The sequence below is a fragment of the Vipera ursinii genome (genome assembly GCF_947247035.1).
Source record: "Vipera ursinii genome assembly, chromosome: 3".
NCBI lineage: Eukaryota > Metazoa > Chordata > Lepidosauria > Squamata > Viperidae > Vipera > Vipera ursinii.
Window position 1 is genome coordinate 203,865,871 of NC_139516.1, and position 21,613 is coordinate 203,887,483.

Sequence of the window (21,613 nt, forward strand, 5' to 3'; positions counted from 1 at the left end):
CAGTCCACGAGTGAATAATGCTTCAGGTGGGCTGTCTGTAGAGGGGACTAAGGTCCCACCCGAAAATGGGTATGGTTTATACCAGGGGTAGGCAACCTTGGCTCTTTTATGGCTCGTGGACTTCAACTCCCAGAATTCCTGAGCCAGCATGGCTCAGCTTGGAAACCTCTCCCTTTTCCCTCAGCACGGCTGGCTCAGGAATTCTGGGAGTTGAAGTCCACAAGTCATAAAGCGGCCTAGGCCAGGGGTAGGCAACCTTGGCTCTTTTATGGCTCGTGGACTTCAACTCCCAGAATTCCTGAGCCAGCTTGGCTCAGCTTGGAAACCTCTCCCTTTCCCCTCAGCATGGCTGGCTCAGGAATTCTGGGAGTTGAAGTCCACGAGTCATAAAAGAGCCAAGGTTGCCTACCCCTGGTTTATGCAGATAGTCCTTGACTTACGACCACAGTTGGACCTAAAATTTCTGTGGCTAAGCAAGACAGTTGTTAAGTGAGTTTTGCTCCATCTTGCGACTTTTGTTAAGCCACAGCTGTTAAGCGAATCGCTGCAGCTGTTAAGTTGGTAACGCAGTCGCTAAGCGAATCTGGCTTCTTCTCCCGCTGACTTTGCTAGTCAGAAGGTCACAAAAAGGGAGATTACATAACTCTAGGACCCTGCAACCCCTGTAAGTGTGGATTAGTTGCCCAACCTGGGAATTTTGATCACGTGACCCTTGGGAGGCTGCGGTAGTTGTAACTGTGAAAAATGGTCCTGCCTCATTTTTTTCCCCCAGTGCTGTCGTAACTTCGAACGGTCGCTAAACAAATGGTTATAAGTTGAGGAGTACCTGTAGTTGCTCAAGAAATCATCGGTGGAGCTAGGAACTCAAGAGGTGGTGGAATAATATTTTAGTTTGGTTTGCTCATGTTTAAAGCTGTAAAATTATGAGGTGCGGCTCAGAAATTTCACCCAGCGCAAAGAAATGTTGGCAGATCTGTTGAGGATTTGGGAATAGCTCATAACGGTTCTGAGGTAGCCGTTTGGATCATTTGAAGTCTGAGACGGCAGTTCTCCAAAGCGAAAAAATAACTTAGAAGGTTTAACAGAACCTAACAATAGAGAATTAACCTATACTACATGTAGTTTGTTGGATGTAAATCTGCAGTTTAATATACACACAGAAGATGCTATCCTACTGGTATGATTAAAACAGATGGGATAATAGTGATAAAAGTCAGTTGACAAATCATCCAAGTTTGATAAATACTTCTTCTAGGAAGGTGCAGATTTGCATATTAGTTTAGAAGAAATCGAAACATTCCTTTTTTCCTGAACCTTTGTGTAAGACTGATTTTAACCACAGAAGGTAAAATGCATTTTCTTTATTCATGCGTACAGATTTGTCAGACTTTGAGTGCAAAGGTAGACTGCAGTCATAATCTTTACACTTTTGTGGGTTTTAATGTACATATGATAGAATCCTATAGTTGGAGATTTTCAGTTGAGCCAGTGAGTCCAATTATTTGCTCCGGATAAGAATTCTGAATAAGGCATCCATGACAGATGTCTTCCTTGCCTGTATTTTAAAACATTCAATGAAAGAGGAGTCACCCCCCTCTTTATAACTGATTCCACTATCAAGTTACCTCTTTGGATAATTGATTCCACTGTCACATTACAGAAAGCTTTCTTAGCATCCAACTGGAACCTAACTTCGTTTTGTCCAATATCGTAATTCTGATCTTCGGTTTCCTCTTCTGAAGCCATATTCTCTTCAGTCATCTTTGATCAAGTCTGAGAATGCTTAATTTTTTGAGTCTCTCCTTGTAAGGGTTAGCTTCCTTAGCCCTGGCATCATTCTAGATTCTCTTAATCCCTTGTCTTAAATGTCCAGAATTGGACCAAATATTTGAAAGTGGTGGTGATTGTGTCATGGTTCCAACAGATGAAACTCTTCAAAGAACTTCGAGGCATTGTTTACCTTAAGGAATCTTTATTCGAGTAGCATAGCATCGGTACGTGCATAAGCGAAGCCAAAACCTGAAATTCCCCTCCCCTGAACACACAGTATCTAGTGCAATTCCCCCCTCTAATTAACAGTCATAAATGACATTCTCCAATTAGCTTGAAATGCAGGCTTTCCCTCCAGTTCTCCAACCTGCCATTTCTTATCATCTTATTTCAAAAAACCTTGACTCTCATACTGCTGCAAAACTTGTTATGTCTAACTACCATGCACATTCTTCCTCCTTCCCCCCTCCTTTAACTCTTAAGAGTAAAACATAATAAGGAAAATGGCCGCATCTCCATATGTTGTCAAAGCAAGAATGTTCCGATGTTAGCAGTGTTGACATCCAGCCTCCCCTTACAAAAAGGATAGATCCTGTAACGTAAACAAAAGCATACGTTAGGGACTGTCTGTCGGTTTGTAGGTTTTACATGATTTGGGAACTGTAATATACTGCTATAGCCTAGCTTTGGTTTTGAATTTTTTGCAGCTACATCGTAGGGATTCATATTCAGCTAGTGCAGGGGTAGGCAACCTTGGCTCTTTCATGACTCGTGGACTTCAACTCCCAGAATTCCTGAGCCAGCATATCTCAGCTTGGAAACCTCTCCCTTTCCCCTCAGCATGGCTGGCTCAGGAATTTTGGGAGTCGAAGTCCACGAGTCATAAAGTGGCCTAGGCCAGCGGTAGGCAACCTTGGCTGTTTTATGACTTGTGGACTTCAACTCCCAGAATTCCTGAGCCAGCATGGCTCAGCTTCTAAACCTCTCCCTTTCCCCTTAGCATGGCTGGCTCATGAATTCTGGGAGTCGAAGTCCACAAGTCATAAAGCAGCCTAGGCCAGGGGTAGGCAACCTTGGCTCTTTTATGACTCATGGACTTCAACTCAACAAATTCCTGAGCCAGCATGGCTCAGCTTGGAAACCTCTCCCCTCAGCATGGCTGGATGAGGAATTCTGGGAGTTGAAGTCCACAAGTCATAAAACAGCCAAGGTGGCCTACCCCTGGCCTAGTGATTAGTTATATTTTCAAAATACAAGTATTTTCCACAAAAGGTATTATCAACCTGACGTCCTCCATCTCTTCTTCTTGTGCATTTGATTATTTTTTCCTCTTCATTTATCCCTCCTTGCATTTCATTCCATTTCAACCCCTTTTTCTAGCTTATCAAGATCATCGTACAGTTTGTTTTTGTCTTCTTAGCGATTGATCCCACTCAGTTTCATGTCATCTGTAGATGTGGTGTTTCCCCTCATTTGCCATTTCATCCCACTCGAATGAATTGTTGACGAGTCCTGCTTTTGGACAAATCGGGACAAAACACTTCAGAAAGCAGGCAAATGAGAAAATTCTCCTGCTTGGCTGACTTGGAGGGTAACTGTTGATCATAGTTATTAGAATATTCTTTTGAAATGCTTTGTAAAATAGGATTTTTAAAGAAAATCTGGCCAAATGTTCATCTGACAAACCCACAATATTGATCTGTGCCTATTTCCACGATCCCTAAGTATTGTTCATTTTGTGACTTGTTCTAGAATGTACCCAATATGTGTCAGCTATGTGTTTTATGTACATTTCTGCAGGTGTTACCTATGTAGCATTGCAAAGTCAACATCCTAAAAGATAAATTAGAATTCACAGGAGAAAAATATAAACTATCTGCATCACCTTAAAGTATATCTTTGTCAGATGGGTGTCGAAACAGCAGATCTGAGGCAGTCTCGCCTGGTGCATACTAGTGTAGCTCTGACTTGATTTTTAATCACAACAGATATTCTCAGATTTCTTCAGCTATCGTGAATCAGTTAAGATACTTTAAAGTCTTCTTTGGCTATAAAAGTTTACAAGATAATAGAAAACAGCTCACTACTTGTTCTGGACATTTTCCTTTAAAAGAGATCCAAAGAATCTGGGCTAAATTAGTAATGGATATACTAGTGCTCTATGGATGATACAGTTACCTTAATAGGGTTTTATTATTATTTTTTTCCTGGCAAGAAGGTTAACCTTGGCCAGCAAAATATTTGTTCATATTTGGAATCAAAGAGTTGGCGCAGTTTCCATTTCAAAGAATGAGAAGGATTTCTGCCTAAAACAGTAAAGGTTTGGTTAAATAGATAATGTTATTTATTTGTTCAACCTAGATGATGCCTGATTCAAAATTAGGCCGTTGAAATTGATCCACAGATAGTCAGATCTAGCATGGAGGTGTCCTGGACAGTTTTATACAGCGCTTTCTAGGCACTTGACGCCTAGAACCTTAAAACTGTTAAGACAAATAAACGGGGGTATAGAAAGCTACCATACAGAAGTGGAAAGTTCCAGAAAACTGCAATATTCTGTTTTCTCTCTAGATCACACTGTCTCAGTGGTTTCTAGACATCAGTTTGCCAAATCTAAAGAGGTCAGAAAGAGCTGTTTAGAACATGACAATTAGCATGGCCCAAATGAGACATAGAACATTCTAGACTTTTTAACAGCATTTAATTCCTACAGTGGAAGCTTGGGCACCCAGGATAAAACTAACCTGTTATCAAACCTTTGTTTCTTTTGTGTGTGTGTGTGTGTGTGTGCGTGTGTGTGTGTGTGTGATATCTTTAAGTATCAGTTTACAAGAAACAATAGAAATTCAAAATAGATATTCTTCAGCATGAATTTTTTCCCCCTTTATGGTACCTTCATACCATTTGAGATTATTGTTGTTCTCTTTCATTGTCTCCCCTTTTCAAAGGATTGGATAGCCTTGGTCAAAGCCGCAGCAGTGGCAGCGGCGAAAAACAAAGCAGGAGTTAAGCCACGGACGAGCGCGAACAGTAATAAAGACAAAGAGGAGAGAAAGTGGTTCAAAGTACCTTCAAAGAAGGAAGAGACATCAACCTCAGCAATTGTCCAGAAAGTCCAGAAGAAAGAAGAGCAGCCCACATCCAGTGAGACATTTGGTATAACTATATTTATTGTATACATGGTTCTCCTTTAAAATAGCTATTTATTTGTTTCTTGGTTTCTGGAGTAAATTTACATGCTGCCCATCTCACTGTTGAAGCAACTCTGGGTGGCCTATAAATTACAGGTAGTGCTTGAATTACGACCACAGTTTTCGTTGCTCAGCAAGACAGTTAAATGAGTTTTGCCCCGTTTTACATCCTTCGTTGCCTTGTTAATTGAATCATTCAGTCGGTAAGAAAATCTGGCTTCTCCCACTGACTTTGCTTGTCAGAAGCCATCTGGGAAGATTACAAATGGTGATCACATGGCCCCTGGGACAGTGCAACTCTTATCAATATATGCCAGTTGCCAAGCATCCAAATTTGAGTCACGTGACCATGGAGCTGCTGCAATAATCACAAAGGTGCAAACTGGTGATAAGACTTTTCACTGCCATTGTAACTTCAGATGCTCACTGAATGGTTCTAAGTCAAGGACTTGGAGTTTTGGTCACCTCGATGTAAAAACGATGCTGAAACTCTAGAACAGATATGTTAAACTTGCGACGTCGCGCGACGTCTCGGAACTTTTTCCCCATTGCCGGCAATGGGGTGGGCGCGGTTTCTTTGTGACGCGTCCGGCCCGTGGGCCGGCAGATTGACACCCCTGCTCTAGAAAGAGTACAGAGAAGAGCAACAAAGATGATCAGGGAATTGGAGACTAAAACATACAAAGAGCAGTTGCTGGAATTGGGTATGTCTAGTTTAATGAAGAGAAGGACAAGGGGGGACATGATAGCAGTGTTCCAATACCTCAGGGGCTGCCCCAAAGAAGAGGGAGTCAAGCTATTCTCCAAAGCCCCTAAGGGCAGGACAAGAAGCAATGGATGGAAACTGATCAAGGAGAGAAGCAACCTAGAAATAAGGAGGAATTTCCTGACAGTTAGAACAATTAACCAGTGGAACAACCTGCCTCCAGAAGCGGTGAATGCTCCAACACTGGAAGTTTTTAAGGATAGACTGGACAGCCATTTGTCTGAAATGGTATAGGGTTTCCTGCCTCAGCAGGGGGTTGGACTAGATGACCTCCAAGGTCCCTTTCACCATTATTATTATTATAAAACTTTTATTCATTAAACATGAACCTCAGTCAACTGAACACTCAAATAAGGTTTCCTGCCTGAGCAGGGGGTTGGACTAGATGACCTCCAAGGTCCCTTCCAACTTTTTTATTATTATTATTATTATTATTATTATTATTATTATTATTATTATTATTATTATTATTATTAAATTGACTGGCACTAATGGTTGACACGGGTTGCTACCAGCATCTTAGTTATCAACCTGGTATCTCACTATTATTATTATTATTATTATTATTATTATTATTATTATTATTATTATTATTATTATTCACACAGCCAGATGTTCAGACTGGATTTGGCTTTTTTGTCTACCTATCCAGTCCTTAGCAAGGATCTGGGATAGGCAGATGTGGACATTTGATGGTATTATACTTATTGTCGCAGGATGGAAGCAGTTCCTAGTAAGGCCGCCTTTTGCAATTGACTAATGGTGAATTTGTCAATGCCAATGGTGTTCAAGTGGTGCTCCAGTTGTTTTGGGATTGCACCCAAGGCGCCTATTATTATTATTATAAAACCTTTATTCATAAAACAAGAAACTCAGTCAACTGAACACTCAAATTATTATTATTATTATTATTATTATTATTATTATTATTATTATTATTATCATTATCGTTATCATTAACATCATTATCATCATCATTATTATTATTATCTACCTGTTTTAATCAATAATGCACTAACCTTGGTCTGCAATCCTATAATGGTAGTTGTTTATATGTTTGTTGTAGTTGTTAAACAGCAGGTTGCAAGCACAAAAACGTCTGTTTTGCCTGATACTACTTCTTGCTAACTGGTCTTTTGAGAAGTGCTTGGATGAATGTTTCAGGCATGATATGATGAGATTTCAATTCTGTCCTTGTGCAATTATTACTACACTCCCTTTAAAAAGATGAGAAGGCACAAAGATAGGAATTTGGCTGGGCTTTTTGTATTCATGTTTTTATCTCCTGCTTGTCTTATGACAAAGCAGAGAGGGGAGTATCAGTTAAGGCTCCTGTGGCAAGGGTAACAAAAGAAATGTTGCTGTGTTTGTGCCAGTAGCTATTTGTTTTACTACATTGTTGCCATTGCCGCTCTTGTCATTGTTTTAAGGCTTTTGTATAATTTATTTAGGGACGCGGTGGCTCAGTAGGTTAGGACGCTGAGCTTGTCGATCAGAAGGTCGGCAGTTTGGCGGGTCGAATCCCGAGTGCCACGTAGCAGAGTGAGCGCCTGTTACTCGTCCCAGCTTCTGCCAACCTAGCAGTTCGAAAGCACGTAAAAATGCAAGTAGAAAAATAGGGACCACCACGGTGGGAAGGTAACAGCGTTCCGTGCGCCTTTGGTGTCCAGTCATGCCGGCCACATGACCACGGAGACGTCCTCGGACAAGCGCTGGCTCTTCGGCTTTGAAATGGAGATGAGCACCGGCCCCTAGAGTCGGAAACGACTAGCACGCATGTGCGGGGGAACCTTTACCTTTACCTTTATAATTTATTTATCAGTTGTTTTTTTAACGGAAAGTTGGATTATTGCGATCCACTGTTCATGCTCTCTTGTCTTCATGCATTCCTAAAGGGCCATCCAGAAATTGCAGCTAGCCTTGGAAAAACCCGGATCAGAATGCTCCGGGGAGAACAGAATGTTCCAGAGCGCTCTAGAATTTACTGTCTTAGAACAGTATCTTTTGCCCAACCCTAATAAAGAAAAAATTATTCCCAGAGATTTAATTACGATTTCTAATGTTATCTCATAATGGTATATGGAGTTTGCTATATTGTAAGTATTTACTTAGAGGTGCTTTTAAAATAAGGAGCTTATACCTTATTCCTTTTGCTTTTTTTGTGTAGGATTTCCTCTGGTGGATGTCCCAAAGATTGCCTTTGTACAGGCGGAGAATGCATTAGCGCACAAGAGGAAAAACAATCTAGGCAACTCATTTCAAGCAAAGAGGGCCCGTCTTAACAAGATCACTGGTAAGCTGTCATTTCAGATTAGCTACAGTGGCTGTTGAAATTGTTGGCCTGGTTCATATTTGGCAAGAAAGGTGTGTGTGTGTGTGTGTGTGTGTGTGTGAGAGAGAGAGAGAGAGAGAGAGAGAGAGAGAGAGAGAGAGTGTATACACAGGTAGTTCTCGACTTGCAACTATTCATTTAGTGACTGAAGTTACAACAGCCCTGAAAAAAGCAACTTATTACTGTTTTTCCATACTTGTTCATGTGATCAAAATCTGGACGCTTGGCAACTGGCTCATATTTATGACGGTTGCAGTGTCCCGGGGTCACGTGATCACATTTTGTGACCACCTGATAAAGTCACTGGGGAAGCCAGATTCAATTAACAACCATGTCACTAACTTAACTACTGCAGTGATTCACTTCACAGCTGTGGCAGTAAAGGCCGTAAAATGGAGCATAAGTAACTTAATAACTGTCTTGCTTCGCAACAAAAAGTTTGGGCTCAGTTGTCGTAAGTCGAGGACTGCCTCCATAATGAGCGTTAGAAAAGTGGGAGAGTGGTAATTTTAGAAAATGCGTTTAATGAAAGGGTAAAGCAAGCCCGTGCCTTTTTTTTTTGCAGTAGTCACTAAACAAAGATTTTTAGCTGTCAAGAGAACCAATGGCTTGCCATAGTTCAGATTTGCTAAAACCCCCAAAACAAATGCTGGTTTTTGGTAAAACTGTTGTAAAATGCAGTCATGGGACTGCAGGACACTGCAAACAGTTGTAAATGCTGGCCAGTCGCCAAGCACACAAATTAGGATCACGTGGCCTTGGTGGGGCTCACCATCGTAGCTTTAGAACCGGGTTTTAAGTGCCTCGGGAAGGTCTCTTGTAACTTCAGATGGTTGCTAAGTGACCAGTCATAAGTTGAGAACTACCTACATTTGAACACAGCCACTTCTAGATTCAAGAAACCGGATCTCGTGCAGTTTGTAAGCAGGGTCTGTCCAGCTGTTTTGCAAGCTTGCTGGCTTGGGCTGGGTGTAGGAACTCTCACAGATTGATTCCCTCCTCTCACCTCTGCTCTCCCAGATAATAAAATATCAACTTGATATTCTATCAGAATGCCTTGGTTAGGCCACACTTGGCATATTGCATCCAGCTTTGGTCGCCACAATGTAAAAAAACTCTAGAAAGAGTGCAGAGAAGAGCAACAAAGATGTTTAGGGGATTGGAAGCTAAAACTTATAAGGAACGGTTGCTGGAATTGGGTATTGTCTAATTTAATGAAGAGAAGGACAAGGGGTGACATGATAGCAGTCTTCCAATATCTCAGGGGTTGCCACAAAGAAGAGGGAGTCAAGCTATTCTCCAAAGTGCCTGAAGGCAGGACAAGATGCAATGGATGGAAACTAGTCAAGGAGAGAAGCAACCTAGAACTAAGGAGAAACTTCCTGACAGTTAGAACAACTAACCAGTGGAACAACCTGCCTTCAGAAGTTGTAGGTGCTCCAACACTGGAAGTTTCTAAGAAGAGATTGGACAACTATTTGTCTGAAATGATATTGGTTTTCCTGCCTGAGCAGGGGGTTGGACTAGATGACCTCCAAGGTCCCTTCCAACTCCATTGTCCTGTTCTGTTAGCTCTCTACTTAAGAAGAAATGCAAACAGTTTAAATATTTGCATCATAAAACCAACAACTAGAGAGCCAGTTTGGTTTAGTGGTTCAATCTCTTAACTTAGAAACCAGGAGAAGATGAGTTCTAGTCCTGCCTTGGATGTGAAAAACCAGCTGGGTGACTTTGAGCCACTCATTCTCAGCCCAATGCATCTTAACAGATTTGTTGTGGTGGTTGTTATCGTAACTTATATAGTTGCCCACCTGTCCTAGAAACTCTCAGCAAACCAAGTAAAAACATGACATTCCATTAAACTAAAAAGGCGGGGAAAATATCAAAACCATCACAAATACAAGCGTCTCAATTTTGACCACGTGACCGTAGGGATGCTGCAAAGGCCGTAAGTGTAAAAAAAAAAAAAGGTTCATAGGTCACTTTTTCCCAGTGCTGTAGTAACTTTGAATGGTCACTCAATGAACGGTTGTAAGTCAGGAACCCCCTGTACTTAGATCTACTGGCATAATCCTCCTTGACCAAATGCCATGGCGCTTATTTCAAATAGGGTCCTATTTTTATGATGTTTTTTCTTGTACAGGATTGTTGGCATCCAAAGCTGTCAGTGCTGACGGCGCTGAAAAGAAACAAGACCGCAAAGAAGCAGCTCCAGTCTTGGAGCAGGTATGAAATTGTAGAGTTGATTCTTTTCCGAGGGCCGTTCTGGAATGTACTATGGGAAAAATACCAGATCTGTGATGTGAATATTTGTCTTGCTAGGCAGAACCCGAGAGGGCACTAAAGAACGATGTGTATGTATAATATACCTCTGCATCAATGAAAGTCGTGGAAGTAAATCTGTTGCTCCTAAGGATGCCTAACCCAGAAGCCAGTTCGAGATTCAGTCTGGACTGGACTTCTGCAGTTTGCCCTTAGGTCAGAGGAGTTGGATGTCTTAATTTATGGTTACCTTTCTTTTTATTGTCTATGGAGATTCTCAATCATCCAGGTCGGTTGTCCCAAAGGCACTTTTTCAAAAGGCAACTGGGACTATCTTCGTTTTTTTTTTTCTCTCTCTTGAAGACATTTTAACTTCTCACCCAAGAAGCACCTTCCGTTCACAAAGAACCGAAGATGCTTCTTGAATAGGAAACAAAATGTTTTAGAGAGAGAGAGAGAGAGAGAGAGAAAAAGAAAATCCAGTTGCCCTTTTTAAAAAAAGCACCTTTGGGACTTCCTTTTTAATTTTCATTAGCAAAACATTCCAAGAATCAAAAACAACAACAACAACAACAACAACAAAAAACTGGTTGTCTCTTCCCAAGTATTGTTACACTATACCTGAAATTGTGCCAACAAGTGACTTAAAAGACCCTTGACGCAAATTCAAGTTGCGCTTTCACACAGGGGTTTTTTGACATCTACCAGAACTTCTTCCAAGGGAAGTTTCCTTTCTGTTGTAAGAATTGGTGGTTGTAAACTTGTATGTGTTTATGGAACTGTTCAATGAGCCATATTACTAACCCTCCTCCTCCACCTCCTCCTCCTCCTCGGATTAAGTGCTAGATTTTTAAATAAATATTAAAAAGGAAACACATTAAAAACCTCTTCGGGATTTGGTTTTAGTTCACATTTAAAGTAGAGATGCCTGCATTCTCTTTAATTTTTGCTGCTCCGTTGGATTTTCTCCTGCCTTGCATTTAGTGCATAACCATGTCTTCTAAGAACAAGGCTGATGAGTTAAGTGTACTAAGAGGATAGTTTGCTATTCTCAGTACATTGGAGTAGTTCCCAGAAATTAGCCCCTCTTTCTCAGTGTGCTGACTTAACGAGTTTAAGACTTACTACCCAACCAGATAGTAAGGACGAGCTATTTCTGTCCCCTTTACTACGTTCCTAATATATTCCTAGAATATTCTGATAGACCTATCACAGTGTCTCATTTTATATAACCTAGTAAGTTAACAGTTGAAAATAAAATAGTACAAAATCCTAGGCCCCTATAATCCCCAAATGTCTAGCAGGTAGTAAGATGTTCTACTGAACCTGGTTTGCAACACCTTTTTCTAACATTATAGTTTGGCTAGTGAGTTCTTCATAGTTATTAGGACAGATAGCGTAGGCCACAGGGTTCAAAATTGAGGTCTTTAAGGAAAAATCATTTGACTTTAAATCCAGATGAGTTGAATCTAGCTTTTTCTCAATTTACCAGCTCTGAACTACCGTGTGAATATGCCCTCAGTATGCTTAGCAGGTGCACATGACTTAAAAAGCTGTCAGCAAATTTGGCCTGGGAGGACAGATCTAAACTTTCTCACATTTTTTTTTCCTGAGTTTGATTGTTAATGTGATATTCAGCATAGTTTTGGTTTCACGAATAGATATTTTTTTAAAAAAAATTCCCCTTGAAAAAATATTTCTATGCCGTTGCTTTTTTTTCCTCCCGAAATGAACCCTTTTTGAAAAGCTTGATTCACTTTGGGCCACATAATTGAATCAAAAATACCTTCACAGCTGTTCTCCCCCCCCCCCCCATTTTTCCTTGCTGTTCCAGTGCTGGTTTGGAGGAAGATCCATTTTGTGGACTATATAAGCTTTCTCCATATGCTAATTCAGATCCATTTGGATTTAGAAATTAGGCCACCAGACTGGAAGGAAGATCTGTTGTTTTCATGCAGTTGCTTTTGTTACATTGATCAAGCCTTTGGATCAAAACAAAACTGGCTTTCATTTATTTTGAGCAGAACATTTTCATTTTAGCTTGAGTTGGGCAGCTAAATTGCTTGGGCAATCTCTCTAGGAGGAGCATGAAAGTGATCCTACAGCTCCTTCCTGATCTCTTAAGCTAGAAGTCAGTTATAACTGTTTTCTTAATGGCCACATTTAAGAGTTTTGCCCTCATAATTTTATATGAGAATCGTTTGCAATATTGAATTTTCTGCGTAGTTTCGGAGGGCAATTCTGCATATTTCAAAGCACAGAGCAGCCTCGTATTCTCCTGACGGCTTCCTACTGAATTGGCCTTCCTTGGTCAAGTGAAATACCCATTTTTAAGCTCAGCCAAATCAAAACAAGCATTTTTTAAAATTTAACATACTATTTTTTCACCCTTTCCTTTTTTCTGTCCCTGTCATCTTTTTCTAAACCTTTTTACTCAAAAAAGTAAAACGTCCAAACTTATCAACTGGGGATGATTTTTATTCCATGTCATTTGGATCCTGATGCCATGGTGCCTTTTCACACTCCTGCAGCTATGGCTGATCCTGGCAGAAGCCAGACAAGGGATATTGCAAACGGCACCAGGAGAAGCAATGGAGGAGTTTATCTGTGGGGATTGGAGGAGAGTTATAAAATAAGAGTTGTTATTTTTCCAGTTGTAAATGTGTGTTTTTGGTAACCTGTAGCTGCACCAGAGTTTCTTTCTTTTAGATTATTTTTTTTTGCACAACATTAAAGATAGATTGACCGCAGAGAGAGAATTGAAGGTCTAATGAAATTAAGAAGCTATAAAGCATTCAAAAATATGCAACCCTTGTTGGCACTTTTCCCAGTTTAGCTACCCCGTTCATTAAACAAATACTGGATTTTGATTCTGATATCTTAATTCCTACAGTTCAGATCAGAGCATGTAAAACTTTAGGTGGAGTGGATAAAATATTTTTCACCAGATACACCTGTCAACATTATTAAAACAAAAACACCTTAGTGGAGTCATCATGATGCCAGGATTGTTATGATGCCGGTTGAAGGAATTAGATATAATTTCATTCCACAGTGTACTGCTTCCAAGCACGCCTTCAAATCTATTAAATTAAAAACCCGGTGACTGTTCCATGAACCACACAACACAAATTCATTTTATTTATTTAAGCCATTATATAACTGCCCATCTCACAGCAGTGACTTTGATTGGCATACAACAATTAGAACCACCACAAAAATAAAAAAAATCATGACACCCCAATTTAAAACACTAACCCTCAAAACAAAATATATCACCAACAACAACTCGCGTAATAGCTTGGCTCAAAAGGCTGGAGGGAGTCACGTGGATGTTGAAATGCCAGTTTTGCAGATCTCGTTCTGTAAGCCATGTAATATAAAACAATACTTTTTAAAATTAAAATTAAATGTGGCTGGTCTTCTTGGACTCGTAACTTACAGACTGTTATTAACATTAGAGATTTAACAGCCTCTACAATATGAATTTGCAAACCCTTGATAGAAAACATATAACCAAAGATAGAGAAAATTGGTACAGAAAAATTAGAATTTGAAATGGAAAGAAATTTGTTGCCTGAATGAAAGAAATAATAGATTAATGAGAAGTCAGAAAAATATAACATTTTCTTTTAGCTTTCAGCCAATCATGGCAATGGTTCCATCCAAGAATCAGTTATCGGTCTTTTAAGTTATACATGCACAGACAAAAACCTGGTTCTACTTTTAAACCTGAAGTTGTAACCATAAGTGGATTTTCAAATGATGGTTATAAAGAAAATACATTTCGCTAATACCAGTGTGTGTACAGCCCAAATCTTGGTTTATTCTGGGAGGACCCAAGACTGGGTTGCAAATTTGACATTTGTTTTCTAAGGCATAAATATTTTTTTTAGGAAACAGTGGCTTTATAATGCCAAGGTGTCTGCAGCTAAACATTGATGGTTAAAAAGTTACAATGAAAAGAAATTCAGATTGTCTCCTCTGGTTGTTAATTTCTCTTCCCACCTTCTGGTTTACAATATCTTAAACCTAAACCCTCAGGTTACATGTTGCAGGTACAGTAGTTATTTAATTGTGTTATTAGGATCGGGCCTTGTACTTACTTTAGAACAATATCTGCTTAGATTAATTAATTTTCATTAAGGTTCTTTCTCATGTTTAATTTTGTCCTTGTTAAAGAGGTTTAAGCACCTTATTAGAACAAGTTTTTAAAACCTTGTTTTAAATACTTTTGTAACTTTGAAAGTAACGGTTTCTGTAGTGATGTCTTTCACACGTGAAGATGAACAATAAAATCATTTATTTACAAGCTATGGCTCTAATTAATTTCTGGCAATTTTCTTAACAAGCTTTAGCTATGTTCTACAGCCTTCCAGTTGTTTTACATGAACAAACGATGCTCAGTGTACATGCATAACTGGATCAGGGATAGCATGGATGGCAATTGAATGGAATGTGTGCTCCGCTAGTCTTTACATCATATTTCCATTACATTGAATGTAGCAAGGACATTGAACCAGAACCACATTCTGTCTTATCAAGCACGACACTAATCCTATTGTGGTTGGGGCAGTTTCTTTGCATAGTCCATGCACGTCCTAGGGCTGTTTTGCATTATTTATCTAGTCATCCGTGCCTGACATCCATCTTTTGATGCAAAAGTCTCACCCTGGAGAACACGTTTTGGTCATGAATTTGATTCTTATTATGTAAGTTTGCTTGTCTGTTTTTAATGAAAAGGCAATGGTCCTGAATTTTCCCCAATGCTTGAACGAAAGGCTTACTGGCACAATATTCATCTCTGCTAGATGGAAGTGGTTTGAGCTGTCTTGGGGGGGGGGGCAATAGCTCTCTAGACATGTATGTAAAATGCTGGTATTTGTAAATTCAGGTTATGTTTATGTGATGATTCATTATGTGTATTGAACAAAACCGATGTAGAGTCATTACATTTTGAAAGTATATGCTTTGTTTTTCTGACTTGATAAGATGACACTTGTTGTTATTGCTTTTAATTGACAAATTTTGTGGTCCTTATGACAGCAAATGTACACGTGATATCCAGATTATGTGCTAAAATACAGAATATAGTCAATGATATTTTTTTAACAAAAAACAAAGGGACCCTGCCAACCTCTTCATATCTTGTATTCAGACTGACCTACTACATATGTGGGAAATTGTGGGTTTTCATAATGACTCGTTTAATGATTTTGAATCTGGCAAACAGGAAGTTAGAATATTTGCACCACTAGATAGTTTTATAACACAACCGAGTTTTACAATTGCAAACTCTTAATTGTGCTTTTTAAGGAATGCTGTAGAAATTCCTGATACAGAAACATGGCAAAATTTGGTCAACCCAGTCAGAGGTTAATAAGTTTGGAAGAACTATGATGCTCAGTCACTAAGAACTGAAGAGATGTGTATGGCTTCGCATCCTAATCCAGAGATCAATATAAAGTAATAAATTGCATATGGAAGGGTTGACTTCAGACAGGGAAGAAATACCCGTTCCCCCCCCCCCCTCCTGCTGTGTTATACAAGAGGGCTTGTGTGGAACATTCTTTCTCTGTGAAATGAAAGAGAAGGATGTCCACAGAGAAGATCACTGGATTGGGATGACGGCCTTTGGCCTAGTCCCTTTTTAAAGGTTTTAAGATGCTTAATTTAATTTTTTTCTTTCCTTCTGAAAAAAAAATGTTTAAACGCTAAAGTTGCTTTTTTTTATAAAAAAAAATCAAAGTAGAATGCAAGAGCTACAGTGAAGAAAATGCAATAAAAGTATCAATTTCTTATTATTTATTCAGGAGATATCACCTAAGCCTCAAAGTCAGAAAAAATATGAAGCTGATATTAGCAGTTCTGCCAACATTCACAAATCGGAACTGCTTCTCTCCAGCCTGGCTTCAGGAAAGTCGCGCAGCAAGAAATGCAAACAAGAATCTGGAGATTCTGCAGGGTGTCTAAAGCCCCTTAAAACGCCAATTTCCCCAGAATTAATACAAGTGGAGGATTTGACCCTGGTCTCCCAGCTTCCTTCTTCTGGGATAAATAAAACTAGTGAGCACAGACATTTTAAAACATAACCTTAATTGAGAAGTCATCATTGGTGGGCGGTGGTTGTTTTGTTTGAATATGGCTTGTTGATCATGAGTAGATTTTTTTTGGGGGGAAAAAAAGGAAAGAAAGAAAAACAGGACTTCGAGGAAGGTATGTCATGGAGTCTATAACAGTATTATAATTCAGTTCACCAGAAAAAAAAAGGAAAGAAAATGCAAGAACATAGAGATTTCTTGTACTTTTGGCGTCTGAGAAAAAGAAGAAAATTTAAAGCAGGCAACTGCTCTTCCAATTTGCAAAGATTTCCTTGTCCTGTTGCCTGGAATCTTCTCTCTCTTCTCCTCTCCCCTCTCTCTCCTATTTCTCCTCTCTTCCCCTTCATTTCCCCCCCCCAAAATTTTACCAGGTGACTGACTCAAGGCTGATTATTGGTTTTGTTCCTGTCCAGCACAAAGTATAAAATTCTGCAGGGCAGAATTTCTTCTCTGCAGTGACACAGTGTCTCCTACTGCACAGAACAGCAAAGCTATTGGTGATCTGCTGACTATGAAACCTTTTTAAAAAGGAGAGCTTTTCCTATGTTTTTGTAGCCCATCCTATATTCCTCTACTATGACAAGCCAAGGGACGCGGTGGCTCAGTGGGTTAGGACGCTGAACTTGTCGATCGGAAGGTCGGCAGTTTTGCAGGTCGAATCCCGAGTGCCGCGTAGCAGAGTGAGCGCCTGTTACTCGTCCCAGCTTCTGCCCACCTAGCAGTTCGAAAGCACGTAAAAATGCAAGTAGGAAAATAGGGACCACTACAGTGGGAAGGTAACAGCGTTCCGTGCGCCTTTGGTGTCTAGTCATGCCGGCCACATGACCACGGAGACGTCCTTGGACAAGCGCTGGCTCTTCGGCTTTGAAACGGAGATGAGCACCGGCCCCTAGAGTCGGAAACGACTAGCACGCATGTGCGGGGGAACCTTTACCTTTACCTATGACAAGCCAACTCCTATTTTCTCCATTACTGGTTAACAGGAAGCCGTTATCCCACATTTGAGATAAAGGTCCAAAATTGTTCTTTGAGATGAGATCCAGGAATGCATCAGTTGAAATGTCTACCATTTTAGAAGATGTCCTAAGCACGTTCAGCATCAACGGAAAAGAAGATATATTTTTTTGTTCCCTTTCTTGTGTCCAAGTTCAGCACACTTTTCCTTGTCCAAAGGTTTAATCCTTTCTCGCCTATAGATTAAAAAAAATATGTTGGGAGGGGAGATGTTTTTATTTTTGTGAAATAGCAGGCTAACACCCCCCCTCCCTTTTTTTTTGGCTCCTGAAAAATGGTAAAATGAAGAATCAGAAGAGTTGTTTCTTTGGGCTGTCTTATAATTGGCATGCACTGAAAGAAAACTCAGGATATGACCCAAACAGAAGTATGTACAAATCCAATTGATTTGGAGAGAATATTTTCATTTAACAGGGCAGGGAATAAGAAATGACTAATCTAAACAAAAATTATCCCGAAAAAAATAGGAGAAAACATTCATTGATCTTTACATCTCCAGTAGATACAACGTCACATAAATCTGTAAATAACCTTTGCTGAGGATGATTTGAGTCTGTTAAATAGGGAAACGGAGCAAGTTTTTTTTTTAAAAAAAAACACAACTCCATTTAATAATTAAAACTTGCTTTGGATGGTTTCTACTTCTTTTTCCATTTTTTTTAATTGTTTTTTGTTTTGAAGCCAAGATAACATTTAAATAGTTCCTAGTGTGGAACCTTATGGACCATCTTTCATTGAGGGGGGAAAAACAACACCCTTTTTTATTTGGAGTATTTGGCAAATGCTTTAAACTTCAAACAATTTGAAATGGAATTTTCTGCATGCCCCTTTAAAATAATAAAATATCTCAGCCTCAGTAATTAGGCTTTGTAAGGTACACCTCCGAAGTGATTTTCATGATTGCACATGCATGAAAATTAACTTCATTGGTTTCAGTCTGTCCAAAACCTTGAAGTCCAATTATATTTAATAGAAGGGTCAAGCGCTTTTTCACTGAAATTAATGTGATTTTGTAATGTTTAATTTTGCCTGGATGAAACTTAATCACAATCATAATTTCTTTCTCCGCATAGACAAATTCTAGAAGTGTACTGAAAGAGGACAACATATTGTCTCTATGGGGAAAGAATTTATGAATAATTTGCATAAATAAATTTCACTTACCCACAAATACAAGATTACAAGACCGTATCAAAAATTTTAGTAGGTATTAAATGTTGCAACAGTTCACAGCTATGCAGCAAAGGACCAACTACTAAAGCTTGATAGCCAGCAACCCAGTTATTGATTTTTCCTGATAATGATTTATACCATGCAAAAAGGATGCCAGTTTGCTTAAAGGTACTATAGACAATCATGCATTTATCTCACGTTAGGTTATAGCTAACGTCTTAATTTGTTATTTATAGCTAAATACCAAAGCAGTTTGTAGGCAATTCATCAAAATAAATACTGGATGCAACCTAACAGTAATTGAAAAACAATTTTTAAATGTACCTATAATATAGATTTAAATAATATAACAGTGATATCCTTATTGACAGCTAAGAGATTAGACTGTCTACAGTCTGTCGGCAAAATGAACGATTAACGTTCTCTGCACAATGCTTCTGGAGGCACTGTGGTTCCAAGGAAAATATTCAGCATACATTGTATTTTTTAAGTATTAAAACAATTTTGGGTCTGGATGTGTATCATTCTGTCCTTGGATTGATACACTGGCAGTTTTATTCATGAGTTAAAAAGGCAAGGCATTACATAAGCCAACTAGATTAGATGTGTTAGTGCTAGTTGCTTTTGGGGTCAAACCTGCTTCAGACAATCTTATTTTAGCACAAATTGTAGTGGTTGCTATTACGCCCATGGTTAGTCCCAGTTAGTTTTATCCTTCCCCTCAACCTATTTTTGTTTTTGAAGTTGTGAACTATTGGAAACGACTGCCTGATGGGTTCCCTTAAAAGACAGCATGTGGTTGTGTCTGCTTCGTGAACGTCGTAAAGTCTCTTTTTAGGTCGACCACAACCAGCGAATATCCTTAGATCCTTCAAAAAAAAAAAATAGCCACCGGAGATGAAGATGACAGCACTTAGCAACCGATTCGTTGTTTCACAATTTTCTAGGAAAAAAAATTACTTCCCTCTCTCTCTCTCTCTCCAGTCATTCAGGGCAAAGGGTTCTCCATCCATGCCCCCCCAAATGAACTCAGGCTGATTACTGGAGGGTAATGTATTTCCCTGTTAATCCAGAAGCAGAGAGAAATCAAGCATTTTAAAATGAAGCCGCCTTCACAAGACGTCTTTTTAACAAAGAGCTTCTGGCTAGTAAACAAGGCCTTTGCCACACTAGGGGTATAACTTAACAACGCCTAGGACACAATGCCCATCTGTTAATACTGCATTCTTTCTTTTGTGTAGTTCCCAATGTTGCTCATGTATCCCTTGAGAAGCATGGACTAAGTCTTCCTCTTGACTTAAGCAGTAACTTGGATGTTTCTGCCCTGTTCATTGGGGAGGCTGCCCGCTATAGCAAACAGACCAATCAGGAGAAGGAAGAGAACCAGATTATTAGATGCCATCTTTCCAAAGCAGGAATGGATGGCAAAGTGGCTCCGGTGGCCCCAGGTAAAATGTCTTATCAATCTTTTCCAAGCATATTAAATATGCCTTTGCCTTTACAGGGAACTACGGATCTCTTTTGTTATTTCTGTCTCTGCTTCTACGCCTATCTAGAAGATGAGTATTTGCATATTTGTTTGCAAACCTCTCTCTATATGTCCTGTTTATTCCCCAGGAAACAGAAACAGTTTGAGAGGATAGTTATTTTAATTTCTAATTATAGTTGAGATTGGACAACTCTATTGTAGCTAGCTTTCATCCTGCTACTGTATTCAGTTCTGTGTGGACGTAACAGTCCATAGACAGTTTTTAATCTTTTTAGCTCTTGATTTTATGTAGATTTTCCTAAGGTTAATGAGCATTGCTAATCTTTCAGGTAAAAGATGTATGAATGAGGTAATCAAAACATATAGGTTAGGTTCAATCATCACCAATCTTTCCATTAAAAAAAATTGAACAGAAACTCAATTTTTATTTTTGGAAATAATATACCGGTAGCTAAAATTTAGATAAATCTGTACCATCTTTGACTCTACAGGAACACTGAAAATTGAGAGGAAATCAAAACTGGAAGAGAGATCCTCATCTTTACTTGGTATGAGCATAAAATTAAGAACTTTCATGGTAATCTTTTTTTATCTTTTTTTTTAAATGATCTGTATCACTTATAAATGACGATACCCTGTTTTTAATTATTGGGGGCATGATTTGATAGTTTTGTTTCTCCAATATTTTTGAGGCGTTGATTCATATTTATTAAAGGGAGAAACTTTAAGGACTGAGATTATTTTGTAATTCTAAAATTGGATCAGTTGCTAAATGAATGTGATTACTAGCTAACAGATTTGTACTTTTTGATGCCCAAATGCCATTGAAATGATGTCTTTTGCATTGAGTTCGTTCACTCTGACATTCTTACGCAGTCATACATGATGCTGAGAAAAACAAAACAAATCACATTAGAGCTGAGTGTTATATATAAATTTGCTCTTTTCTATATTTTTTACTATATTTTACTGGCCTATAAATCTTAATTCCTAGTTCAAAATTGGTTCTTTCAAATTTCCCTTCTTTTCCCAGTGCCTCTGGTGCTTAAAATTAATATTTGCTTACCACGTATTTCTCCACTTGATCAATTTCATTTCCCCCCCTCCCCCCAGGCAGGATATTGATTTTTTAAAGGGATTTGGATTCTTTTAGATTTAAACTATCCTTCATTTAAACAACTTTTACCATTTTTAAATGGCAGGTAAAAAGAAGGAGAAGGAGAAAAAAGAGAAGAAGGAAAAAGATCTGAAGTCAAAACAGAAGAAGAAGAAAAAGAAAAAGAAGAAATCAAAACAGCATGGTAACACCTTATAAACAAATGAACAAAACATGTCCCCGTGGTTGCTCTCATATGGTGATGAATTAGATTTTAAAACAGGTGCTCATTAAAAAAAACCCCTAAACATTGCTTTAGAATTTGCTCTGTTGCCTCTCTTCAGGTACAACTTGCTGACTAGTTTTACCCAGGGCTTTTTTTGTCACAGAACGCTCAGAACGGAGTTCCAGCACCTTTT

At 39.0% G+C, this 21,613-nt stretch overlaps 1 protein-coding gene across 5 annotated transcripts in view; it reads left to right on the plus strand.

Moving 5' to 3' along the window:
• The window catches only part of PHF20L1 (PHD finger protein 20 like 1), a gene marked incomplete at its 3' end in the record, with an annotated part of 64,979 nt that overhangs the window by 23,376 nt on the left and 19,990 nt on the right, over positions 1-21,613 (plus strand). For 3 of the 5 annotated variants that reach the window (XM_083360053.1, XM_083360052.1, XM_083360055.1), the window contains 7 exons: positions 4,719-4,926; positions 7,895-8,020; positions 10,203-10,285; positions 16,135-16,387; positions 19,851-20,057; positions 20,590-20,646; positions 21,301-21,399. In XM_083360053.1, coding sequence (XP_083216179.1) covers positions 4,719-4,926; positions 7,895-8,020; positions 10,203-10,285; positions 16,135-16,387; positions 19,851-20,057; positions 20,590-20,646; positions 21,301-21,399 — 1,033 coding nt within the window. Of the gene's footprint in view, positions 1-4,718; positions 4,927-7,894; positions 8,021-10,202; positions 10,292-16,134; positions 16,388-19,850; positions 20,058-20,589; positions 20,647-21,300; positions 21,400-21,613 lie in introns of those variants that run through there. The other 2 variants (XM_083360054.1, XM_083360056.1) reach the window with 2 other exon arrangements.